At 47.3% G+C, this 18,792-nt stretch overlaps 3 protein-coding genes across 3 annotated transcripts; 1 reads left to right on the top strand and 2 right to left on the bottom strand.

Annotated features, from left to right (window-relative positions):
- Positions 1-113: 113 nt before the first annotated feature.
- STK19 (serine/threonine kinase 19) lies at positions 114-4,667 on the bottom strand. The gene is made up of 7 exons (XM_001376395.5): positions 4,292-4,667; positions 4,044-4,180; positions 2,946-3,041; positions 2,250-2,389; positions 1,443-1,540; positions 1,096-1,243; positions 114-588 (listed from the first exon to the last, which is right to left on the bottom strand). Exons 1-7 carry the CDS (start codon positions 4,665-4,667, stop codon positions 543-545), a joined length of 1,041 nt encoding a protein of 346 aa, XP_001376432.3. The 3' UTR covers positions 114-542.
- Positions 4,668-4,802: 135 nt separating this feature from the next.
- On the top strand, positions 4,803-7,419 carry DXO (decapping exoribonuclease). Its single transcript, XM_001376382.4, has 7 exons — positions 4,803-5,086; positions 5,255-5,622; positions 6,001-6,236; positions 6,361-6,580; positions 6,692-6,827; positions 7,012-7,106; positions 7,197-7,419. Exons 2-7 carry the CDS (start codon positions 5,261-5,263, stop codon positions 7,345-7,347), a joined length of 1,200 nt encoding a protein of 399 aa, XP_001376419.1. The 5' UTR covers positions 4,803-5,086; positions 5,255-5,260; the 3' UTR covers positions 7,348-7,419.
- An 82-nt stretch (positions 7,420-7,501) lies between these two features.
- On the bottom strand, positions 7,502-18,786 carry SKIC2 (SKI2 subunit of superkiller complex). Its single transcript, XM_001369014.4, has 28 exons — positions 18,626-18,786; positions 18,407-18,519; positions 16,490-16,599; positions 16,264-16,381; positions 16,066-16,180; positions 15,872-15,946; positions 15,713-15,766; positions 15,417-15,607; positions 15,173-15,301; positions 14,371-14,516; positions 13,865-14,011; positions 13,601-13,685; positions 13,223-13,329; positions 12,463-12,609; positions 12,277-12,373; positions 11,840-12,052; positions 11,627-11,737; positions 11,270-11,500; positions 10,606-10,743; positions 10,274-10,411; positions 10,028-10,132; positions 9,515-9,662; positions 9,278-9,404; positions 8,906-9,116; positions 8,647-8,757; positions 8,322-8,540; positions 7,888-8,028; positions 7,502-7,789 (listed from the first exon to the last, which is right to left on the bottom strand). Exons 1-28 carry the CDS (start codon positions 18,645-18,647, stop codon positions 7,589-7,591), a joined length of 3,750 nt encoding a protein of 1,249 aa, XP_001369051.1. The 5' UTR covers positions 18,648-18,786; the 3' UTR covers positions 7,502-7,588.
- Positions 18,787-18,792: the final 6 nt, after the last annotated feature.

The raw sequence follows: 18,792 nt of genomic DNA, 5'->3' as shown, positions 1-18,792 counted from the left end.
ACCTTTATTCTCACCTATCCCTAATGACATTTGGACATCTTTTTATATAAATACCACCACAAACTGGGCACCAAATAGATACGTCGCATTGAAATGAGGTCTTAAAGAAAACATCACAGGCAGATATTGTTTATTTGGCAATTTCAAAAGAAAAAAAAAAGAATCCCCATCCTTTCTCCTTGTCATCTATGAATCCCCCACTGACCAAGGGAAAAAAATAACATTATGTCTTACATGAAAGGAAAAAAACATAACATTGGCATAGTTTCTGATATTTCTCCCCAACAGAGGCAGGGGCAAGCAAGATTGAAACCCCATCACTGGGGATAAACCCACATAAATAGAAGTGATCATATCTGTCCCATCCACCTAGAGAGCTGAACAGTAGTTTCAACTCCAGATCCTTCAAGGGATAATCCGTCCACAGGTGCCACTTCCATCTATGTTAATTCAACAGCGAGGTCTTGTGGACTGCAGGCTATATCTATGCCTCATTTCATACCCCAGTCCAACAGATGAAGTGGGAAAGATTACCAGAATCTTCATGTTTCAGGAAGGCGAAGGAGAGTCCCAGATGTTGTAGGGACACTGTAGGGGAGAAAAGTGAAGAATAAGCATTTATATATATAGTGTCTACTACATACTCAGCATTTATACTAAGCACTTTACAAATATCAATACATTTGATGCTTAAAATAACCCTTTGAGGCAGATGCTATTATTATCCCCATTTTGCAGTTTAAGAAATTAAAGGTTTTATGAAATTTAATTTAAGAAATTAAAGGTTTAACTTTAAAGGTTAAATGACTTGCCCATCATCACACAGCTATAAGGTCTAAAGCAAGATTTGAACTTGAGTCTTTCTGAATCCAGGCCCAGTGTTCTATCTACTGTACCACCTAGCTCCTGAGTTTCAGGGGCTGTAGGAAAAGAAAAAGTCAGGAAAAGCTGGGGTCTAGATATAAACATCTCTATGTTCTAGGAAAACTGGGGTAGAGCAATCAGTGTCCATTGAGAGGAGAAGAGCTCTAGTCTTAGCTGATTTAATTGCAACACAATCGCAAAGAAAAGGAACAGATAAAGAGAAATACTCACATGTCAAGCAGCTGCCCTCCAATTAGATCATGAACATGGTAGGGAAGGCCAAGCCGCACAGACAGAGGGGCTCGTCTAGCAAGGAGCTCAGAAAGGAGCAGCTCCCGATACTTGGACTTTCGAACCATCCCAAGTACTGCCTGTCGCCCTAGAAGGAAGAGATCAGAGAGCAAGTCATGGAAGAAGCAGGGCCCTATTGCACATGTAAAACACATAAGGGAATGGATGTAATCACTGGACCTGGATGGTCTCTCTCCTAAGTATTCTTGGTTGGGACAAGATGGAGAGAGGGACAACTCTGATTTATGCTTTTGGAGTAATTAGAAGAGGAAAAGAGAAATCAACACCTTTGACAAAATACTTTACAAATCTTCCAGCTCCTGGCACTGACAGCCACCAGCTCCCAGCATCTCGGACTGTGAGGACTCCAGCATTTACCAGCTGCCTAGGGGTGGAAGGAAGGGGACAATGTGACCTCCAGGAATGATCCTCCACTGCTCCCTTAATTCCTATCTTAAGGAAGGAATGAATAACAGTTGCCTGGGTCCCTTTTCAGTGGGAGAAATACAAAAACTCAATTTCATGGGGGGATATAGACAGCATACTTTTTCACTGACTAATATCTTTTTTCAGAAGAATGAAGCTGATCTCTTTCCCTGTTATGTTGCAAGGAAAGGAGGAAAATCCATCTTATACTATTTCAGCACCAGTATGATAAGGGTGGGAACAAGGGTGGGTCAAAAATTTTCATGTTTGGATTTTTTCAAGTTATGAAATTCAACTTGGAAAAATTCCACTCTCCTGAAACAAACAACTTTCAACCCTCCCAAAGAGCCCTGATAATTCTATTAGCAAGGCTGAGGGAGAAAGCATCACTGCTAGGGAAAGAATGTTGTTGAGAGAAGAGGAAAAAAAGAGTAGATGAGGGGAAAAGACTAGAAGAGGGTTACAGGACCAGCTCAGAGGAGCTGGAAGACCTTAGAGGGCATCTAGTCCAATCTTCTACAGTTATAGAAGAAAATGAGACCCACTGGAGCCAAATAACTTGTGCTAAATAAAGGAAGGGCCCAGGGAAAGATAAAAAATGACTTTGAGGGGAAAGGTTGAGCTGGAAGATGACATTTGTCTGGGTCTTTTGCCTCTCCAAGTCTCACGTGATCTCACAATCCCTAAAGCCAAAGGTTTGAGTCATCTGATCCTGATGAAAGCTGAGGTCTCCACAGGCTGGAAGCACTGAGGCCAGAAATCTCTTCACTGTCCCTTCATACGGCCTACCCCTGCAAGATGCTAGAGCCTAAAGGAGAGCAAGAGGGAAAAGATAACCAAACTCCAATCTGACCTTCCACTTATATCCCCCATTTTCCTTTCACAATGTCTTCTTCCCCCACTTTCAACACATGCACAAAGAGTTCGTTATTTCCTATTTTATCCTGTATAGAGCTTGTTTGTACCTAGTTATTTGCTTATTGGTTCCTTGGTCCCTCTCAACCGGTTCCCCATCATCTGGCCCCTCACCAACCGTCCAGCCCTTGGTCCCCTGGTTCTTCCTTCCCAGCTGCCAGTTTTCCTGGCCCCTTTGTCCACCTCACCAGTTCCTTGTCTCACCAGCAGCTTGAGGGCAGAGACATATTTTACACCCCCCCTTTTTTAAATCCACAGTGACTAGCATAAAATAAATGCTTAATAAATGTTGACTGACAGACACAAAATATGTACCTCCTCCTTCACAATACTTTTGTGACATCCTTCCCTTAGTCCTACTAGACCTCAACATATTCCCCAATCCCTGTTGCTCTAGTTCCATAACCCCATATATATAGATATAAATATATATACAAATATACACACACTTTAGTCCTGAAGTCCTCAGTGAAGACAATCCCCTGAGCGTCAGCATCAAAGCCAAGTTGAATGACTCTAACCTCCCCTAGTTCTCGAAGTTCTCTCTGTACCAAGAGAGATGGAAAATGAGAAGTATCAAAATAGTAACTACCTCAGCTATGCTTGGGAAGAGTGGGAATAGGTTAATAAGGTAGGTGGATAATTTCCAGGATACTAAAATGGGAGGTAGAAAGGAGAGGCAGAACTTTTCTGATATATCTCTCATTATAGGAAAGATTATCTTGTTTGTCTAGACTGGTAGAAACTAGGAGGTGACTACTACCTGGTTTGACAGCCAAAATTAGTCTCTCTTCATCTCTCATATTAATCTACTCAATACCTCTTGTTGGCTGGTGGACTATATGACATCACCATATAGTATCATTCTGTTCTCTTCACACAAACTGCCTGTTCTGCTCCTCCTCTCACCAATTATCTTCTCTTTGTCAGCTGTTCCCTATGACCCCACAACCACCACTACCCAATCAGTCCCTCCATTGGTTCTGGTTCCCCCTTTATAAGCTGTCCATGCCCTAGTCTCTAAGATCCCCCTCACTAGCTGCCAATCCTTTGCTGCCTATTCCCTCACCTGCTGCCCATCCCTTGGCCTCTTGGTTTCCTTGACCAGCTTCTAATCCCCCTCACCAGCTATACATCTTCTTGTCCCCTAAATCCACTCACCAGTTACCAGACCCTTGGTTTCCTCTTTAGCTGCTCAACCCTTTGCCCCTTGTGGTCTCTCCTCCAACTAGTAGCCAGTTCCCTGATCCCTATCCTCAGGTACTTGTCTCTTGGTCCCTCTCTCATGAGCTGCCCAAGCTCTGGCCTCCTAGTGCCCCTCACTAGCTGCTCATCCCCTGGTTTCCTTGTTCCCTTCACCATCAGATGCCCAACTCCTGGACCTCCTCACCTGATGCTTGTCTTTTGGTCCCCCTCACCAGCTAGCTGTCCAGTCTCTGGCCCCTTGGCTCATCTCCCATGGCCCATTCTGTTTTCCCCTGAAACCTTTCCATCAACTGGACACCCTCACCTGTTGCCTAATTCCCTGAATCTTTGATGCTCCTCACCAGCTGCCTGTCGGCCGCGGTCCGGTCCGGCACTAGGCTGTACACCTGACTCTTGAGAGCGATGGGAGGCAGCGCATCCTGGAACAGGAGCCGAGGGAACAGCTCGCCCAGCTCCCGCAGGGCCCTGCGCACCGATCCTGGGGAAGGGGCCTCGTCAGGGGCTTGGGCCCATCTCTCTGGGCGCTAGCCCTAAAGGCCGTCCCGGGGGGCTCCCCCTGGGTTCCCCCTTCTTTCCCCTCCCAGGTTACCTGCCTCGCCCCCTGGAGGCTCCTCTCCAGCTCCTCCAGGTCCTCGTCGCCTCCTAGACCCGAAAGTTTCCGGGACGAGCCGGGGCCGCTTTCGACTCATACCCTGGGATTTCAGACCCCTTGCTGGTGAGAATGGAGAGGGGAGGGGTGCGCGACCAGAACCGAGACGGGAGTGGCGAAAGTGGGTCTGAATCCAGGTAAATGAAGGCACGTCTCCCGGAGACCCGCGGCAAGGCCCGGGAAGGCCGATGCGGTCGCGGAATGATGACGTCACAGTCCTCCAGAGAGTGGGAGTGTCATCCCTGCGAGGTGACGCGAGCCGTGTGCTACGTGGGGACGAAGTGGAGGCAGGGACCTCGTGCAGAGCTGGGAACATTCCAACTCCAGCTACTCGATTAAAAACTGCGCCCCCCAGCCCACTCTTAATAGAGAGTTCTGCGGCCGTCACTTCCTAATTGTGTCATGCATAGATGAGGACAAGTCACTTCGGCTCTTCCGGTATTGCCGTGATGCCACACATCTGGCTGGGAGATGGTGGGAGTTGAGGAGATAGATGTGACATGGGCCTTCATCTCCGCCCCCAGCTGAAGCTTGGCCTCATTACGACACTACGCTAATCTGGGGGGAGGGGGGAAAGAATCATTGAGGGAAAGGGAGTACGGGGAGGGAGAGAGCAGATTGGAGAGGGGACTCCAGAGGTCTGAATGGGCCACGATTGAATATCAAGATCCGGGAGATGGGAAAAGCAATGGGCGAGGCTGAGGGAAACGTTCACTAGCAGCCCCCGGGGTGGAGGTGAGCTTGAGGTTGGAAAAAGTAGAGGGGAGGAGAGAAGGAAAGGACCCCGAGAAGCCCGAGAAAGAACCTCCGTCCTCCATCTTCCTTGGACATCCAGGCACTAAGCCAGGGTGTCTGGCCTCTCACCCATGCTATGGGGGGGTGGGTCCTTTTTTGCCCCCGCAGGAGCCAATGGAGTCCCAGGGTGCCAAACGAGGAGCTGGGGAGTTGAAAGATGGGGTGACGGGGGGCCCTTCCAAACGGAGCCGCCCGGCACCTTCGCTGCCCACCGAGGCCTCCCTCTATGCTGGCCCCTTCCCCTTCTACCGCCGCCCGTCGGAGCTAGGCTGCTTCTCCCTGGACGCTGAGCGCCGTTACCATGGGGACTCCCGGGCACTGCGCTACTTTGCTCCTCCCCCAGCCCATGGTTCAGCTCCTGATTTCGACCTCCGGGAGGGCTACCCCGAGCGCTACCGGCCCCGGAATGAGGAGATCCGGGAAGGGCTGGATCACCTGCTTCGCTGGCTCCTGGAGCACCGAGGCCAGCTAGAGGGGTGAGTGAGTGCCTGGGGAGGTCAGGACAGCCCAGGAATCCGAAAACTAGGTACCAAGCCTGGGTTCTGTTACATTTGGTAAGCTCCATGACCCATCCCCAGGTCATGCTTGCCCCTGGGTAAAAAAAAAAAAAAAACAAAAAACCGAGGGGGTTGGAATCAGATGCTGGCCAAGGTCCTACAGAAGAATAGTTGGACTTAAGAGGCAGAAAGGGATAAGTCTTGAATGAACAGTTCCTTTGCCCCAGTTCTTTGATGTGGTCTTCCTGATGTGACCTCAAGATGGTGGTGTAACTTATTTTCCTCAAAATTCCCTCCTTTGGTCATATTCTTTGGAGACTATCTCAGTCAACAACCTGTTTCCTCCCTTCCTCACAGGGGCCCAGGCTGGTTGGCAGGAGCAGTGGTGACATGGCGGGGGCATTTGACAAAGCTGTTGACAACACCCTATGAGCTTCGGGAAGGCTGGCAACTTGCAGCTTCACGGCTACAGGGCACCCTTTACCTGAGTGAGGTGGAGACCCCTGCTGCTAGAGCACAGAGACTCACTCGTCCTCCACTCCTCCGAGAACTCATGTACATGGGCTACAAGTTTGAACAGTACATGTGTGCAGGTGAGAGCCTTGATATGGATTAAAAAATGTCTGTTTGTATGCCACTTTTTAGTTTACAGATTATTTTCTCATCTCTGGTCTCAAGACCTACAGTCCTTGTAGCTCCCTTTTTTCCTTCCTACAGACACCCCTGGGGGCTCTCCTGACCCTTCTGGAGAGGTCAACACCAATGTTGCATTCTGCTCAGTGTTCCGAAGCCGATTAGGAACCCATCCCCTGCTCTTCTCTGGGGAGGTGGACTGCATAGATCCCAAAGCCCCATCCACACAGCCACCTGCCTGCTATGTAGAGCTCAAGACCTCAAAAGAAATGCACAGCCCTGGCCAATGGAAGAGCTTCTACCGGTAAGCCTAAGGCAGCCCAATTAAGGAAGGATACCAAAAATGAAATAGAAGTCTGAAGAGTTGGGCCCATTCACTCTGGTCTCTAGTGATTCTCTATATCCCGCTTTACAGACACAAGCTCTTGAAATGGTGGGCTCAGTCATTCTTGCCTGGAGTTCCACGTGTAGTTGCTGGCTTCCGAGATCCTGAAGGTTCTGTCCGATCATTCCGAACCTTTCCTACCATGGAGATGTTTGAGCTTATCAGGGTGAGATAGAATAATACTCTCCTGCTGGCCTCTCATCCTTTTCTACCATAGAACTCTTACTTCTGGTCATACCTCCACCTTTTCTGGGCTTCTCCACTGGGATCTTTTCCTGTATCTTTCCTTCCTTGTTAACCTTAGGTCCTCTGGGATCACATTGTTCCCATCCACTTATTTCTGTCCTCAGTCTGACCGAGAAGGCTGGAATCCCTCTGTATGTATGAACTTCTGTGCTGCTTTCCTCAGCTTTGCCCAAAGCACAGTCACCCAAGATGACCCCAGGTGAGGAACTCATGTGTAGATTGACTTCTCTTGAAATGCAGGCCTATGAATGCCCAAGCCTTACCTGTCTCTCCTGCCTTCCCCTAACAGGCTTGTCCACCTCTTCTCCTGGGAGCCAGGTGGCCCTGTTACAGTGTCTGTTCATCATGGTGCTCCCTATGCCTTTCTGCCTACCTGGTATGTGGAAGCTGTGACCCAGAACTTCCCTTCACCTCCTAAGACATCCTGCCCAGAAGACTAATTTCTCCCAGGAACTGATCAAGAAGGGGCTGGTCCCTCCTTCCTACACACACAATAAAGGCATTTTTCACTATCTGGTCCTCATTTTTGTCCCCACCTAATGGTCTCATTCTGTCAATTCTGAAAACAATACTCTACCCCTAGACTCACACACATTAGCATGCTTTGCTACTTTATTAATTTTTAACAAGAAATTGGTTCTTCCACATGGAGAAACCAGGAGGGTAGGAACTACAGGAGGATCACTGGGTGTAGAGACTAGCAGCAAAGACAATGTCACGACGGAGCATTGTGGCAGCTGCCTCCATCTTGGCACCCAGGACAGGTTCCCCTACCAGTCGGGCGGCACCTCGCAATGAACGACACATCTCTGCCAGGCGCTGGATACATCTGACAACCAGGCCCTCTGGGGTCCCTGAAAGCCCTGCCAGCTCAGAGAAAGGCTACAAAGAAAGGAAAGGAGATTAGCTTCTGGCTCTCCCAGGCAGATCCAAGTGTTCAAACCCACAACCACTTTGTTCTCCTACCCCAAGGAACTCACCATGCCGCGTGCCCATTCATAGACAACTTCAACCAGCCCAAAATTTAGTTCTCCTACAAACTCTTCCACAGTCTGATTCAGGCCACAGGATACCTGAACCTCACCAATCCGCCGGGCCACATCCTTGACACGCTCTATGCCCTAAAAGGGTTTAAAAAAAGGGATAAAATCCATATACTAGGCAAAACCCTTAGTCAAATGCTGAGGAAAAACAGAAAAAAAAAAGCAACCATGGCTTTAAGGAAAAGAAAACCCAGTCTGATAATTAAACTGTTTTAGCAGAATGAGGTAGATTCTGTCAGAAAAGGCTTCTTGGAGATGTGTGAAGTTCCACCAAAGGAAGAGAAATGATGGTCCAGGATTCCCAAGGATGAAATCCAAAGGCCTATGTGAATGACGGACAGAGATGTGATGATGAGGGTCATGTCCCTCACCTGTTTAAGAGTACTTGGCAACTGGTCTCCAGGATCTCCAGAACTTTGGCAGACAAGGCCAGATAGCAGAGCAGCAATCTCCTCTGGCCGAAGAGCACTCAGGGCATTGTCAAACATGAGTTCTGTCAGAAGCAGTTCATGACTACTCATGGCACATGCCACCCTCCCTGCCAGCTTCACGGTCCCTGCCCCATCCACATAGCCCAATGTCCGAAGAACCTGGGTAAGAAAGGGATGATACTGAGTGAAGCACAGGCCTCAGTTATTTAGCTATCTTCTTCCTGACCCCGTTGGCCTCATCACTAAATATTTCGTTCCTTCCTACCTCCACACGCTGGTGATACTCTGGCAGCAGAAGCAGTGATTGGTCTGAGAGTAGAAACCGTAATCTGTCCATCTCCTTCTGGATCTGAGCACGTTCCCGAAGCCTCAAGTACTAAAGAAAGGAAATGCAACCCGTCCCAGTAATAGCTGAAGAATAGAACATGTCCCTCTCTCTCCTATTGCTCCAACCCTACATATCAGCAACAAGATCAGAGGAAGAAATCAGTTCCTGTGGGATGCCAGGTACTGGGTAGTCTCACCTGGGCTGGAAACCTGGGACTATGTACACACTGGGCACCTCGGATCAATTCCTCCAGCTTCCGAGCACGAAGTCCACCCTCTACCACTGACACCTCCTTTAGCTGCAGGTCATTGACTGGATCCAGGGCTGGGGGCCCTGCTGGGTGCGCCTGAGCTAATCGGAGCATTTCCTGAACAGCAGAGGTCACAGCTGGAGAAGGAGGGTCCTTCCTGAGAGAGAAATGAAAAACCCTTTTTCTCTGAACCTTCTTTGCCCAAGGTGGGTGAAGCTTCACACAATAGATTCACCACCCTATAATCCCTTCTTCCCAAGGTGGTAAAGTTTTCTCCCCCATTCATCAAACTGCTCCTTCTCACCCAAAGCTACTAACTTGAATCTTGGCTGTTGTCTTTTGCTAAAATCCTCCAAGATTCGCTCCCCATTCACCCGTAGCATCTTTGTTGTGATGGCAGTGATGTCACCTGGTTGAAGTTTGGCCACAGTATGATCACAAGGCCCTGTAGGAAAGAAGAGCAGAATCAAGTTCCTATCCTGGGACCCAGGCATCCTATCCCTCCTACTCTATCCCTGACCTAAGTGTCTGCCCCACTTACCACCCAGCTCTTACCTTCAGGCAGGAACAGCTTGTGACCCACAAGATCCTCAGGATAGGGGACATCATGGGAGCTGGAACTGGCTGGCAATGGCCCCTCAAGGGGCTGCTTCTCACACAGAATTAAGGTTGTAAAGACTCGGTTTGTGGTGTCTGAAGAAACCTAGAAGGGGAAGAAGAGGGTAGAGGCAGCATTGCTCAGTTCATGTGATCTTTCTCTAGACTGGCATATTCTGGACAAAGGAGTAAAGACATGGTTCCAGTCCTTAGGGATTTCCCTGTCCAAGGCTTATCAAGGGTCCCTATCCTCAGAATACAAACCCAGGACACAGTAACCAATGCAAATGTCTATCATTATGCATGTTAAGTAGAATAATACAGAGGGAGGAAAATGTGAAATAGTGTTGGAAATGAAGGGAAAACATGGATGAAGGCCTGGATGGAGTTGAAGGTGGAAGCCACAAAAGGAAACAAAAGACAAAAGGAGGAATTTACCAATCTAAGGATCCCTGGCCCATTTCCCCTCACCTGCAAGATCACTCCTAGTGCATTCTTATGCTCCTGATTCTTCACAACCACCACTCTTCCCACTGACAATGACTTTAGACCATTCACTGATTCCATGATCCGTCGCTGGGAAGAGAGGTTCAAGATGTTAGAGAAGGGATGAATTCAAGTGTTTTCTCACTACCCTAGGTCACTCCCCTGGTAGTAGTATTGGATCCATCCCTACCCTCACCCTCCATGATCCCATTTTCCTGTTTACCCCATCACCTGGATTAGGCCCCGAGTCTCTGTCAGTTCCTCCCCCCAGCTGTAATATTCAGGAAGATCAACTAGCTGACCCGACGTATCTGGCTCCTCCAAGTTCCCAAGTCGTTTTGTCAGTTCAGCCAAAGTCTGCTCGTGGGCCTATGAGGGTGGAGAGGAGACAGGAACTAGGATGAAGTCTCAGGAAGTTTAAGGGCCAGATCTATGGTTACCTGGCTCTGCTTCAATTCCAACTTCCAGATGTGTTTTCCTTGGGGATCTGATCTATCCCTTCAATTCCTAGGTTATTCTTTCAAGGACCCAGACATGTCCCCCAAAACCCCACCAACACACACCTTGCTGTCCTTTCTTGAAGGGAACTCAGAAAAGCTTCTCTTCATCATGTCTTCTACTCTGAGAGCATCAACTCGAAGCAGGTTGAGGATCATTGTATATGTTAGGCGAAATTGGGACTGTAGCTGGGAAGGCTTCCCCTGGGGATCAGGGGTGGGGATCAGAGTGCTGGAAGAAGGAAATGGGAAGGATTCTTCCATTCCCCTCCCCAGAATCAGGAGTATTCCCCCTGACCATCTGAACTGACTACCCCTTTCTCATTGAGAGGTAGAAACCTGGATTCTTATTCCAACTCTTCTAACAGCTGTGTTAACTTGGTTAAATCATTTCCTTCTCTGGGTCTCAGCTTTTTCATCTAGAATATGAAGGTGTTGGAATGGATGATCTAAAGTCCTTTCCAGTTCTGACTTCCTATAACGGAAAAACCCATTATTTTATAAGAAATGGGACAGAAATGGAGGAGAGGTCCCTGAGATGTTCCCTCACAAGAGATGAGAGAGAAGAAAAAGAAAGGCTAGAAGAAACACAAAAAGTTATATAGAGAAAGAAATAACAAAGAGTTATGTGGGAATCATAGCATAGAAGTCAAAGGAATTACCTGGCCTAACCATCTCTGCCTTCCTAAGATTAGTTAGGAAGCTATCTCCCCACTCTAGTCCAACTTACCAGCATCATCCGATGCAGATCAGCCATCTCAGGCACACGTCCCTTACAGAGTAAGATGACAGTGCCTGTAGGGTCCAGGCCACGACGCCCTGCCCGCCCTGCCATCTGTACATATTCCCCAGGAAGCAAATCACGGAAAGTTGCACCATCATGTTTGCGCATGGAGTCAAACACCACAGTCCTGGCTGGCATATTCACACCCATAGCAAAGGTCTCTGTAGCAAATAGGACCTGAAAGGAGAAAAATTCAGCAATTAAGGAGAATTAGGCTTTCAAAGACACCAAATATGACTTTCCTAAGTCTTTCTCAGAGCTAAACATATCCCCTTCTACCCAAGATACTTTTACTATTCTCACCTTGACCAAACCACGACTGAAGAGCATTTCCACAATCTCCTTGAGAATAGGCAAAATACCACTATGGTGGACACCTAGGCCCCGGCGAAGGAGCTCTGACATGTGCAGCACCTTGGAAAAAGTATGGGGGGAACAAAATTTAGGTATGGACACAGTATCAAAAGGTGCCTGAAGCCTAATTTATCTTTTACCCCTTGCAGATCTCCTCTCTACCTGAGGTAGCTGGCGGTCAGAGCCTCGAAGTCGGGCAAGGCATCGCTGCAGGAAAAGGTGGATCTCACTCTTCTCAGAGCTAGTGGTGAGGTCAAGAGAGCTGAGGCCTGATGCCTGCTCATCGCAGCGGCCCCGGGAGAAGGTGAACACAACCACAGGGAGCTGGGCACGGCTCCTCAGGGAAGCCAGGAGGGACAAGTATATGCCTCGGTCCTAGAGTGCAGAATACAGAAGGGAAGAGTCTGGAACCCAGGGGAACTGGGCTCAGATCCTGAATCTCTGTCAAGGAATTTGGGGATTCAAAAAAAGGAAGAACTGGAAACTAGATCTCTAGAGTCCTTAGAAAATAAGGATTAGAGAAGAAAGGAAGTTGAGGAAAAAAAGATGTTAGACAACTTAATCTATTCCTGCAGATCCACCCCCTCCTTCTCTCTCACCTGTCCAGGCCCACCTTGATGCATTGGCTGCTTTGCCCCAAAGGTCTGTGCATGTTTGCTGGTCCTCTCTTTCTTGGCTTCCACAGCTGCATAGTACCTAAGACAAATCAATGGAGAAGTAGATAAAGTCCCAGGTGTTTAGGCCTTCCCACCTTTGGCTTACACCTTGCTCCTTCCCCAATTCACCCTTTGGTATGGAAGATTCCTCGAGAATCCAGAAGCAGAAAGAGTTCTCCTTGGGTTTTTGGACTATTCCCGGTGAACAGAAAATGCTCCAGGGGAACTGGCCGGGCAGCTGTGCTGATCACATAGAGATGCCGACGCTTCAGTCTCCTAGGGAAGAGAAATAAAAGTCAGAGGTCATATATGGTGGAACCATCCCTCCTCCCCACTACCCGACTTTGAATCCTCATGTCTAGTTCTATGACTTATTTCTATGCTTTTGTCCAAAGCCTTGGGAAAGGCTTCCTGAAGGGGAGAATGTAGGGTGTGACCTTTTAGCATGTTAACCTTTATGGGCCTCAGTGTCCTCATCTATAAAATCAGGGGATTGGACTAGATGACCTCTGTTGGTCCCTTCTAGAGGACCAGCATATGATTCTATGACCCTTCCACAATTAGCCCATCACTCATTCTTCTTCCAAAATCACATCTTTCTTCTATTCTTTTTACCCCAAAAAATCTACATTAGACAAAGGGGCAGGGATCAAGGGATAGTAAGTACATGAGAGTCAAAAATGCCTAAACAGTTTATTGAAGAACACTGATCAAGAGGAATAGTGGAAGGAAATTACCACCATCATTACCATCACCCAGCCCCTACAGTTATAGACTACCCTCCTGGCTGTTACAGTGTCAGCTTATCCTCTCCCTCAATAGGATATTCCTCTGCCTCAGAGTGCACCCTCCAAAAATTCAAATCTTTGTGTCTGTCTCTAATTCTTACCCAATCCAGTCTGCAAATTCAAGGGCATTGGGGACAGTGGCACTGAGGAGAATGATGGAAACATGATCAGGGAGCATGATGAGGACTTCTTCCCATACTACTCCTCGCTAGTCACAGAGAGATCAAGGACACAGAAACATTGTAAACAAGCATAATGACAGACACATAAGAGTTACCACACACCTCACCCCCATCTGGCACAGGATGCCATAACTCCTATCCCACCAATGATCCTCCTTTTTATCCTCAAAGATAAGTTAGTTGTGTGATAAGAGCCTTCCTAGGGATAAAGTTGGGGGTAGAGGTAAAGGGGTGAAAGCCTTTAGACAGGAAGAGATTGAAAGGACCTAGGGGTAATGTCAGGTGTACCATCCTCACCTCAGCATCATTGATGTAATGGACTTCATCAAATATCACCCATTCAAGGTCTCGAATCACATCTGAGCCACTATACAACATGGAACTAGGTAGAAGGGGTGGGGAGGATTAGAAACTGATTCAAATCTGGCACTGCCTGACCCCCTTGAAAGCCCTATAAAATTGTAAATCCTTTCCCCTAGATCCTAGGGATAAACACAAGTCTTAACCACAGACTGCAGGTATAACCCTCAACACCAATCCTAGATCTTAATGTCCACTCACCGAAGGATCTCTGTGGTCATAATGAGGCAGGAGGCTTCAGGATGTAGCTGGACATCCCCTGTGAGGAGTCCCACATCACCAAATGTGTTTCGAAAATCTCTGAACTTCTGATTACTCAGGGCCTTAATAGGTGATGTATAAATGGTTCTAGAGAAGGAGAAAGAATCCTGAATTTTCACTCCCATGAGTTACTGCTCCTGAGCTCATATCTCCTTCCTTCTTCCACCCCTAGGTCCATCCCACACATCCTATCAAACCTGGCTCTACAATCGCCCCTTCAGGAAGCCCTTATAAAATAACTCTGGTCACTTCTAAACCATTTTAAGTCTGTCGTCATTGTCTTTCTTCTCTGGTCTCTCTCCTTCCTGCTCCTCTTGTGTCATCATTGTCTCCCACAGGCTCCCCTCAACTCATCCTTGTGTCCCAGGCGTGGAGATGGAAGAGAGCTAGACTGATAAGGACAAGTTAGGGACAAGATCAGGATTACCCTCTCCCCAACCCCATACCGGGTCATATGTTTCTGGGCAAGGGCAATGGCATATTCAGCCACAACAGTCTTTCCTGCAGATGTGTGAGCAGCAACAAAAACAGAGTCATGTCTCTCCAGGTGCAGAATAGCCTGTTTCTGAAATACATCTGGTTCAAACGGCCACTGTGAGAGGGACAGATACAGGGTAGAGATGGTGTGAGAAAGATCCAATGAGTGAGGAAAGGAAGAGGTAGGGACTTATTTCAAAATGTTCTTTAATAAAATGATTCATAAAATATGTTTGCATGATAATACATGTATAATCCAGATCAAATTGCTTACCATCTTTGAAAGCAGGGAGGGAAGGGAGGGAAGGAGACAATTTGAATCTTAGAATTTTGGAAAGCATATGTTGAAAATTGTTATTACATGTAATTGGGAAAATAAAATATCTTTGAACAAAAAAATAAAATGACCCAAAACTCTGTACTAGCACCAGAGAGGAATAAGAAGTGAAAAGGGGAAATGTGGCTAGAAAAATTGAGGTAAATCCAGAGGGAAGGTTCCTTATCCCAACTGTATCTGTATTAAGGGCTCTATCACACACATCTTTGAAGGTAAAAAGGAATGTCACAGGATGATACACACTAGTAATGGCATCCTGAGCCAAGATGGGTTAAAGTAGATGGTGGCTTTTATGTTGTCTGTATACCTCTTGGAGTCTGAAGTAGGACAAGACCTTAATCTTACCTATCAGGTAGGTACTAGAATAAGGTAAAGTGGGAGACTATGGACCATGGAACTAGAGAGAAGGGAAGGAAAGAGGTGAGATTCATGACCTGGAAGGCAGGTTGGGGGATGAGTCGGTAGAAATCTCCCACAGGCGAAGTAATATCCACAGGAATGGCCCACTGTTCCAAAAGTGGGGGCTTTGGAAGTTCTGGAGGAGGCATGGGGGTTGATGCTTCCTGTGAAGTAAGGGGGAAAAGGATCAGACTATCACAGACCTCCACCCCATTCCTCAGACTCTCTTCCCAAGAGAAAATACCAATTTATCCACCCAACCAAATGTATGCTGCCTACCTTTAGCACTAAATCCTCCAGGCTACTAGCACGAACCAATAGGGGTTCAGAGGTAGCAGTTGTAACACTGTCCCCTCCAGGTCCCCCTAGTCTTCCTGCAGTCTCTTCTTCCTCCTCCTCCCCCCCACCCAGTTCAAGGGGCTCCAGGAGATGGCTGAGACTGAGGAGGCCAGAAGCAGGGGTTGAGTGATCTGCCAAGAAGCAGAGGCCAAGATAAATAGAGGTATAGTCACCATTTCCCCTTCTGTCTCTTCTGACACCCTTCCCCTTTCCACCCTACCAGAGAAAACTCTTACTCTTTGGGGTGAAGTCTATGCCTTTTTTGAAGCCTGGGGGGATGGTAAGGAGATCTGGAAAATGACAATGGAAAGAGACAATGGTGAGAAGTCACACCCTCCTTCCATCTCTGACCTTCAATCAGAATGCAATCTGCGATTTTAGTCTTCCCCTTCAACCTTTCTCGAAGTCAATCTCTTCCTCAGAGTCCCCACAAGTGCTCAGATCTGCTATGGTAGGTTCATCCATCCCACCTAAGAGAGGAAAACAGCAAGTTACTATCTAGAGAAGTTACTATACTAGTTACTATACTAGAGAAGAACAGCTCCCTTCTTCTCACTCTGATCCCCACTCTTTTCTCCTCAAATATCACCTGGCCAAAATGGGTAGTGTGTTGGATTGCCCCATAAGGCCTGGGATGGAGGTCCTGGGGGCCGACGTAGAGACAGGGAAGTTGTGGCTGAGAGGTTTGTGTTCTCCAACAAGACCTGGAGAGAATATAGTGACACAATGAAGTTAAATCCATCTCTTGTTCTCCTATCTGTCTTATATCCCTGGAGATGCCCTTTACCTCTCTATAGCCCAGGACTCTGCCAGTGGTTGGGTGTCTCTGAGCCTGTAGATCTGATGGGACAGGAGCTCCTGGGAGCCCCAGGAGAGACCAGGGATCTGTCTTCCTCTGCCATTTCCTAAGGAGACCAAAAGAAACAAATCTACCTCCCCATCTCCATCAGACCTCATTCTCACCTAAGCCCCAACTTTTCTCAGAAATAAAAGGTATGTAGAACCCTTCTCACCAAGCCACACGTTCCACACCATGCAGGGGCAGCCATTCAGGAGATGACAGAAACAGTTGCTCAGTCTCTCCCTGAAGCTCTGGGGCACAGGGTGGTAACCCATGGGAGAGCTGCAAAAATTAAAGGAAGTCATATACAGAATGGGAAACATAGGGGTGGCAAGTAAAAAAGAAAGAGAACTCATTCCTCAAGAGAGAAAGAAGCCAGATTAAATTTCCTTGTTAAAGGAGGGTGGAAAATTAAAAAGATTCAGGAGTCAGAATTAAGAAGCATGGTAGAGTCAAAAGAAAGACAAACTGATTAAATACTTCTTCGGCATATACTATCTAGTACTGTGACAATCACTAAAAGGATTGAAGAAAAGTAAAAAATACAAGCTGCCTTCCAACTATATCAAAAATATAATTAATATTTGTAAACTGCTTAGCATAGCACCTGGCACATAGATGGTGCTATATAAATGTTTATTCCCTTTTCCTCCTTAACCTTCCCATCAGTCAATTAATTTGTTCACTTTTGAGGTGACTAACATTTGACAAATGAGTGGTAAGGACAGTATTATAAATCCTAGAGAAGAAATCAGAGGAAGCAGATTAAGAGACATGGTAGAAAGGGCAGCTAAGTGGTTCAATGGATAGAACCAGGCCTGGAGATGGGAGGTCCTGAGTTCAGATTTTACCTCAGATATGTATAACCCTAGGCAAGGCACTTAACCCCAATTGCCTAGCCCTTATTACTCTTCTGTCCTGGAAGCAATACTCAGTATTAATTCTAAGGCAAAAAGTGGGGGATTTATAAAAAAAAGAGTCATGGTAGAAAGAAAATTATGTGAAAACTAGGAAGTAGAGAGAAGGGGTAAGATTCCTTGAATTCAGACAATGGTGTCAAATCCTTCATTTTCTTTTGATTCTTAAGAATGGATTATTGGGGCAGTTAGGTGACTTAGCAGATAGAAAGCCAGGCCTAGAGATGGGAAGCCCTGGGTTCAAATTTGACCTCAGATACTTCCTAGCTGTATGACTCTGGACAAGTGACAACCACTAGCCTTGCCCTTATCGCTCCTCTGCCTTGGAAGAGATATGTAGTATTGATTCTAAGAGAGAAGATAAGGGTTTTAAAATAAAAAGAATGTGATATCTATACTATGCTACAGGAAAGAATAAATAGAATTAGGGTCCACCCCCTACCTCCAAGGAATTTGCAATCTGGTAGGGCAGAATCCTCAAATCCCACTTCCAATAAAAAGTTGTCTTTCCAAACTTTTATCACCTCACCCCCAGTCCACAAAGACATCAACTTCCTCTGAGCTCCTACAGATATCAATGTGTAGTAAAGATCACATTTGTATTGCTACTTATCTTCTTCCACAGTAGCTAGGTTCCCAGCTAAACCAGAATTGTTTCCTAAAGACTAGCCCTCATCTGACCCTTCCCTTACATCTCTTGGAAATACATGCTACTCTCTGGACCCCACTCCACTCCATGCCAGGCACAGGGCTGGGCATAAAAATTGACACATTAATTGAAAAGAAGTACTGCTATTATTAACAAATAATTTTAAATGACAATAACACATTTTTATATTCATTTTCTCAAAACATCATTCTTCCCTCCCCCATAAAGTCAGGAAAACAGGGAAAGGATTATTGCCCCCATTTTACAGAGGAAGAAACTGAGGCCCACGAAGAGCCTGGACAAGGCTCTCTTCCTACTTCTCCCTCCACCTCCCACCCAAGGGGCTGATCCAAGGTCCCACGGGGAGTGACTGACAGCACTGAAAGAAGGATCCCTTGTTGACTGACCGCAAGCCCAGGGTTCCCCTATATTGGGTCCCAAATGTGCTGGGAAGGAAGAGGAAAATGGGTTCATTCCGGGTTAGAGGTGAGTGGAAGCCCTCAGGGGTTCAGGGCTCACTCACAGTGCCGGTAGGTGGGTCCGAGACCTGGGGTGGGCTTAGAAGCTCCCAGTGCCCAGTGCATCCGAGCTCCAGGGCACAGAGGGGCAAGTCCAGGGGCCCCCGAGGGGGCAGCACTGAGAAACAAGAAAATTGGTCAGGGCTCAGGATTGAGATCCAGGCTCAGGAGAAAGGTCAAAAGATTATAGTCGCTCCCTGAACCCTGCGAGACCCAGCCCTCACCAAGCCGCTCTGTCTCCAGCATCCCTCAGCCTTCCAGAAGTGCCGCGAAGCCGGAAGTGCCGCGAAGACCAAAACGATGAAAGTCCCGCCCCCGGCATGGCGGAAGTTGCTGCCGCTCAGAGCGCGAGTGGTTACAGGGAGAAGTGATGTCATAAGAGAGAAGGGCG

This window comes from Monodelphis domestica, chromosome 2 (genome assembly GCF_027887165.1).
Source record: "Monodelphis domestica isolate mMonDom1 chromosome 2, mMonDom1.pri, whole genome shotgun sequence".
Taxonomy (NCBI): domain Eukaryota; kingdom Metazoa; phylum Chordata; class Mammalia; order Didelphimorphia; family Didelphidae; genus Monodelphis; species Monodelphis domestica.
The sequence above is the reverse complement of the archived record's forward strand: the minus strand, read 5'-3'. Positions and strand labels throughout refer to the sequence as shown.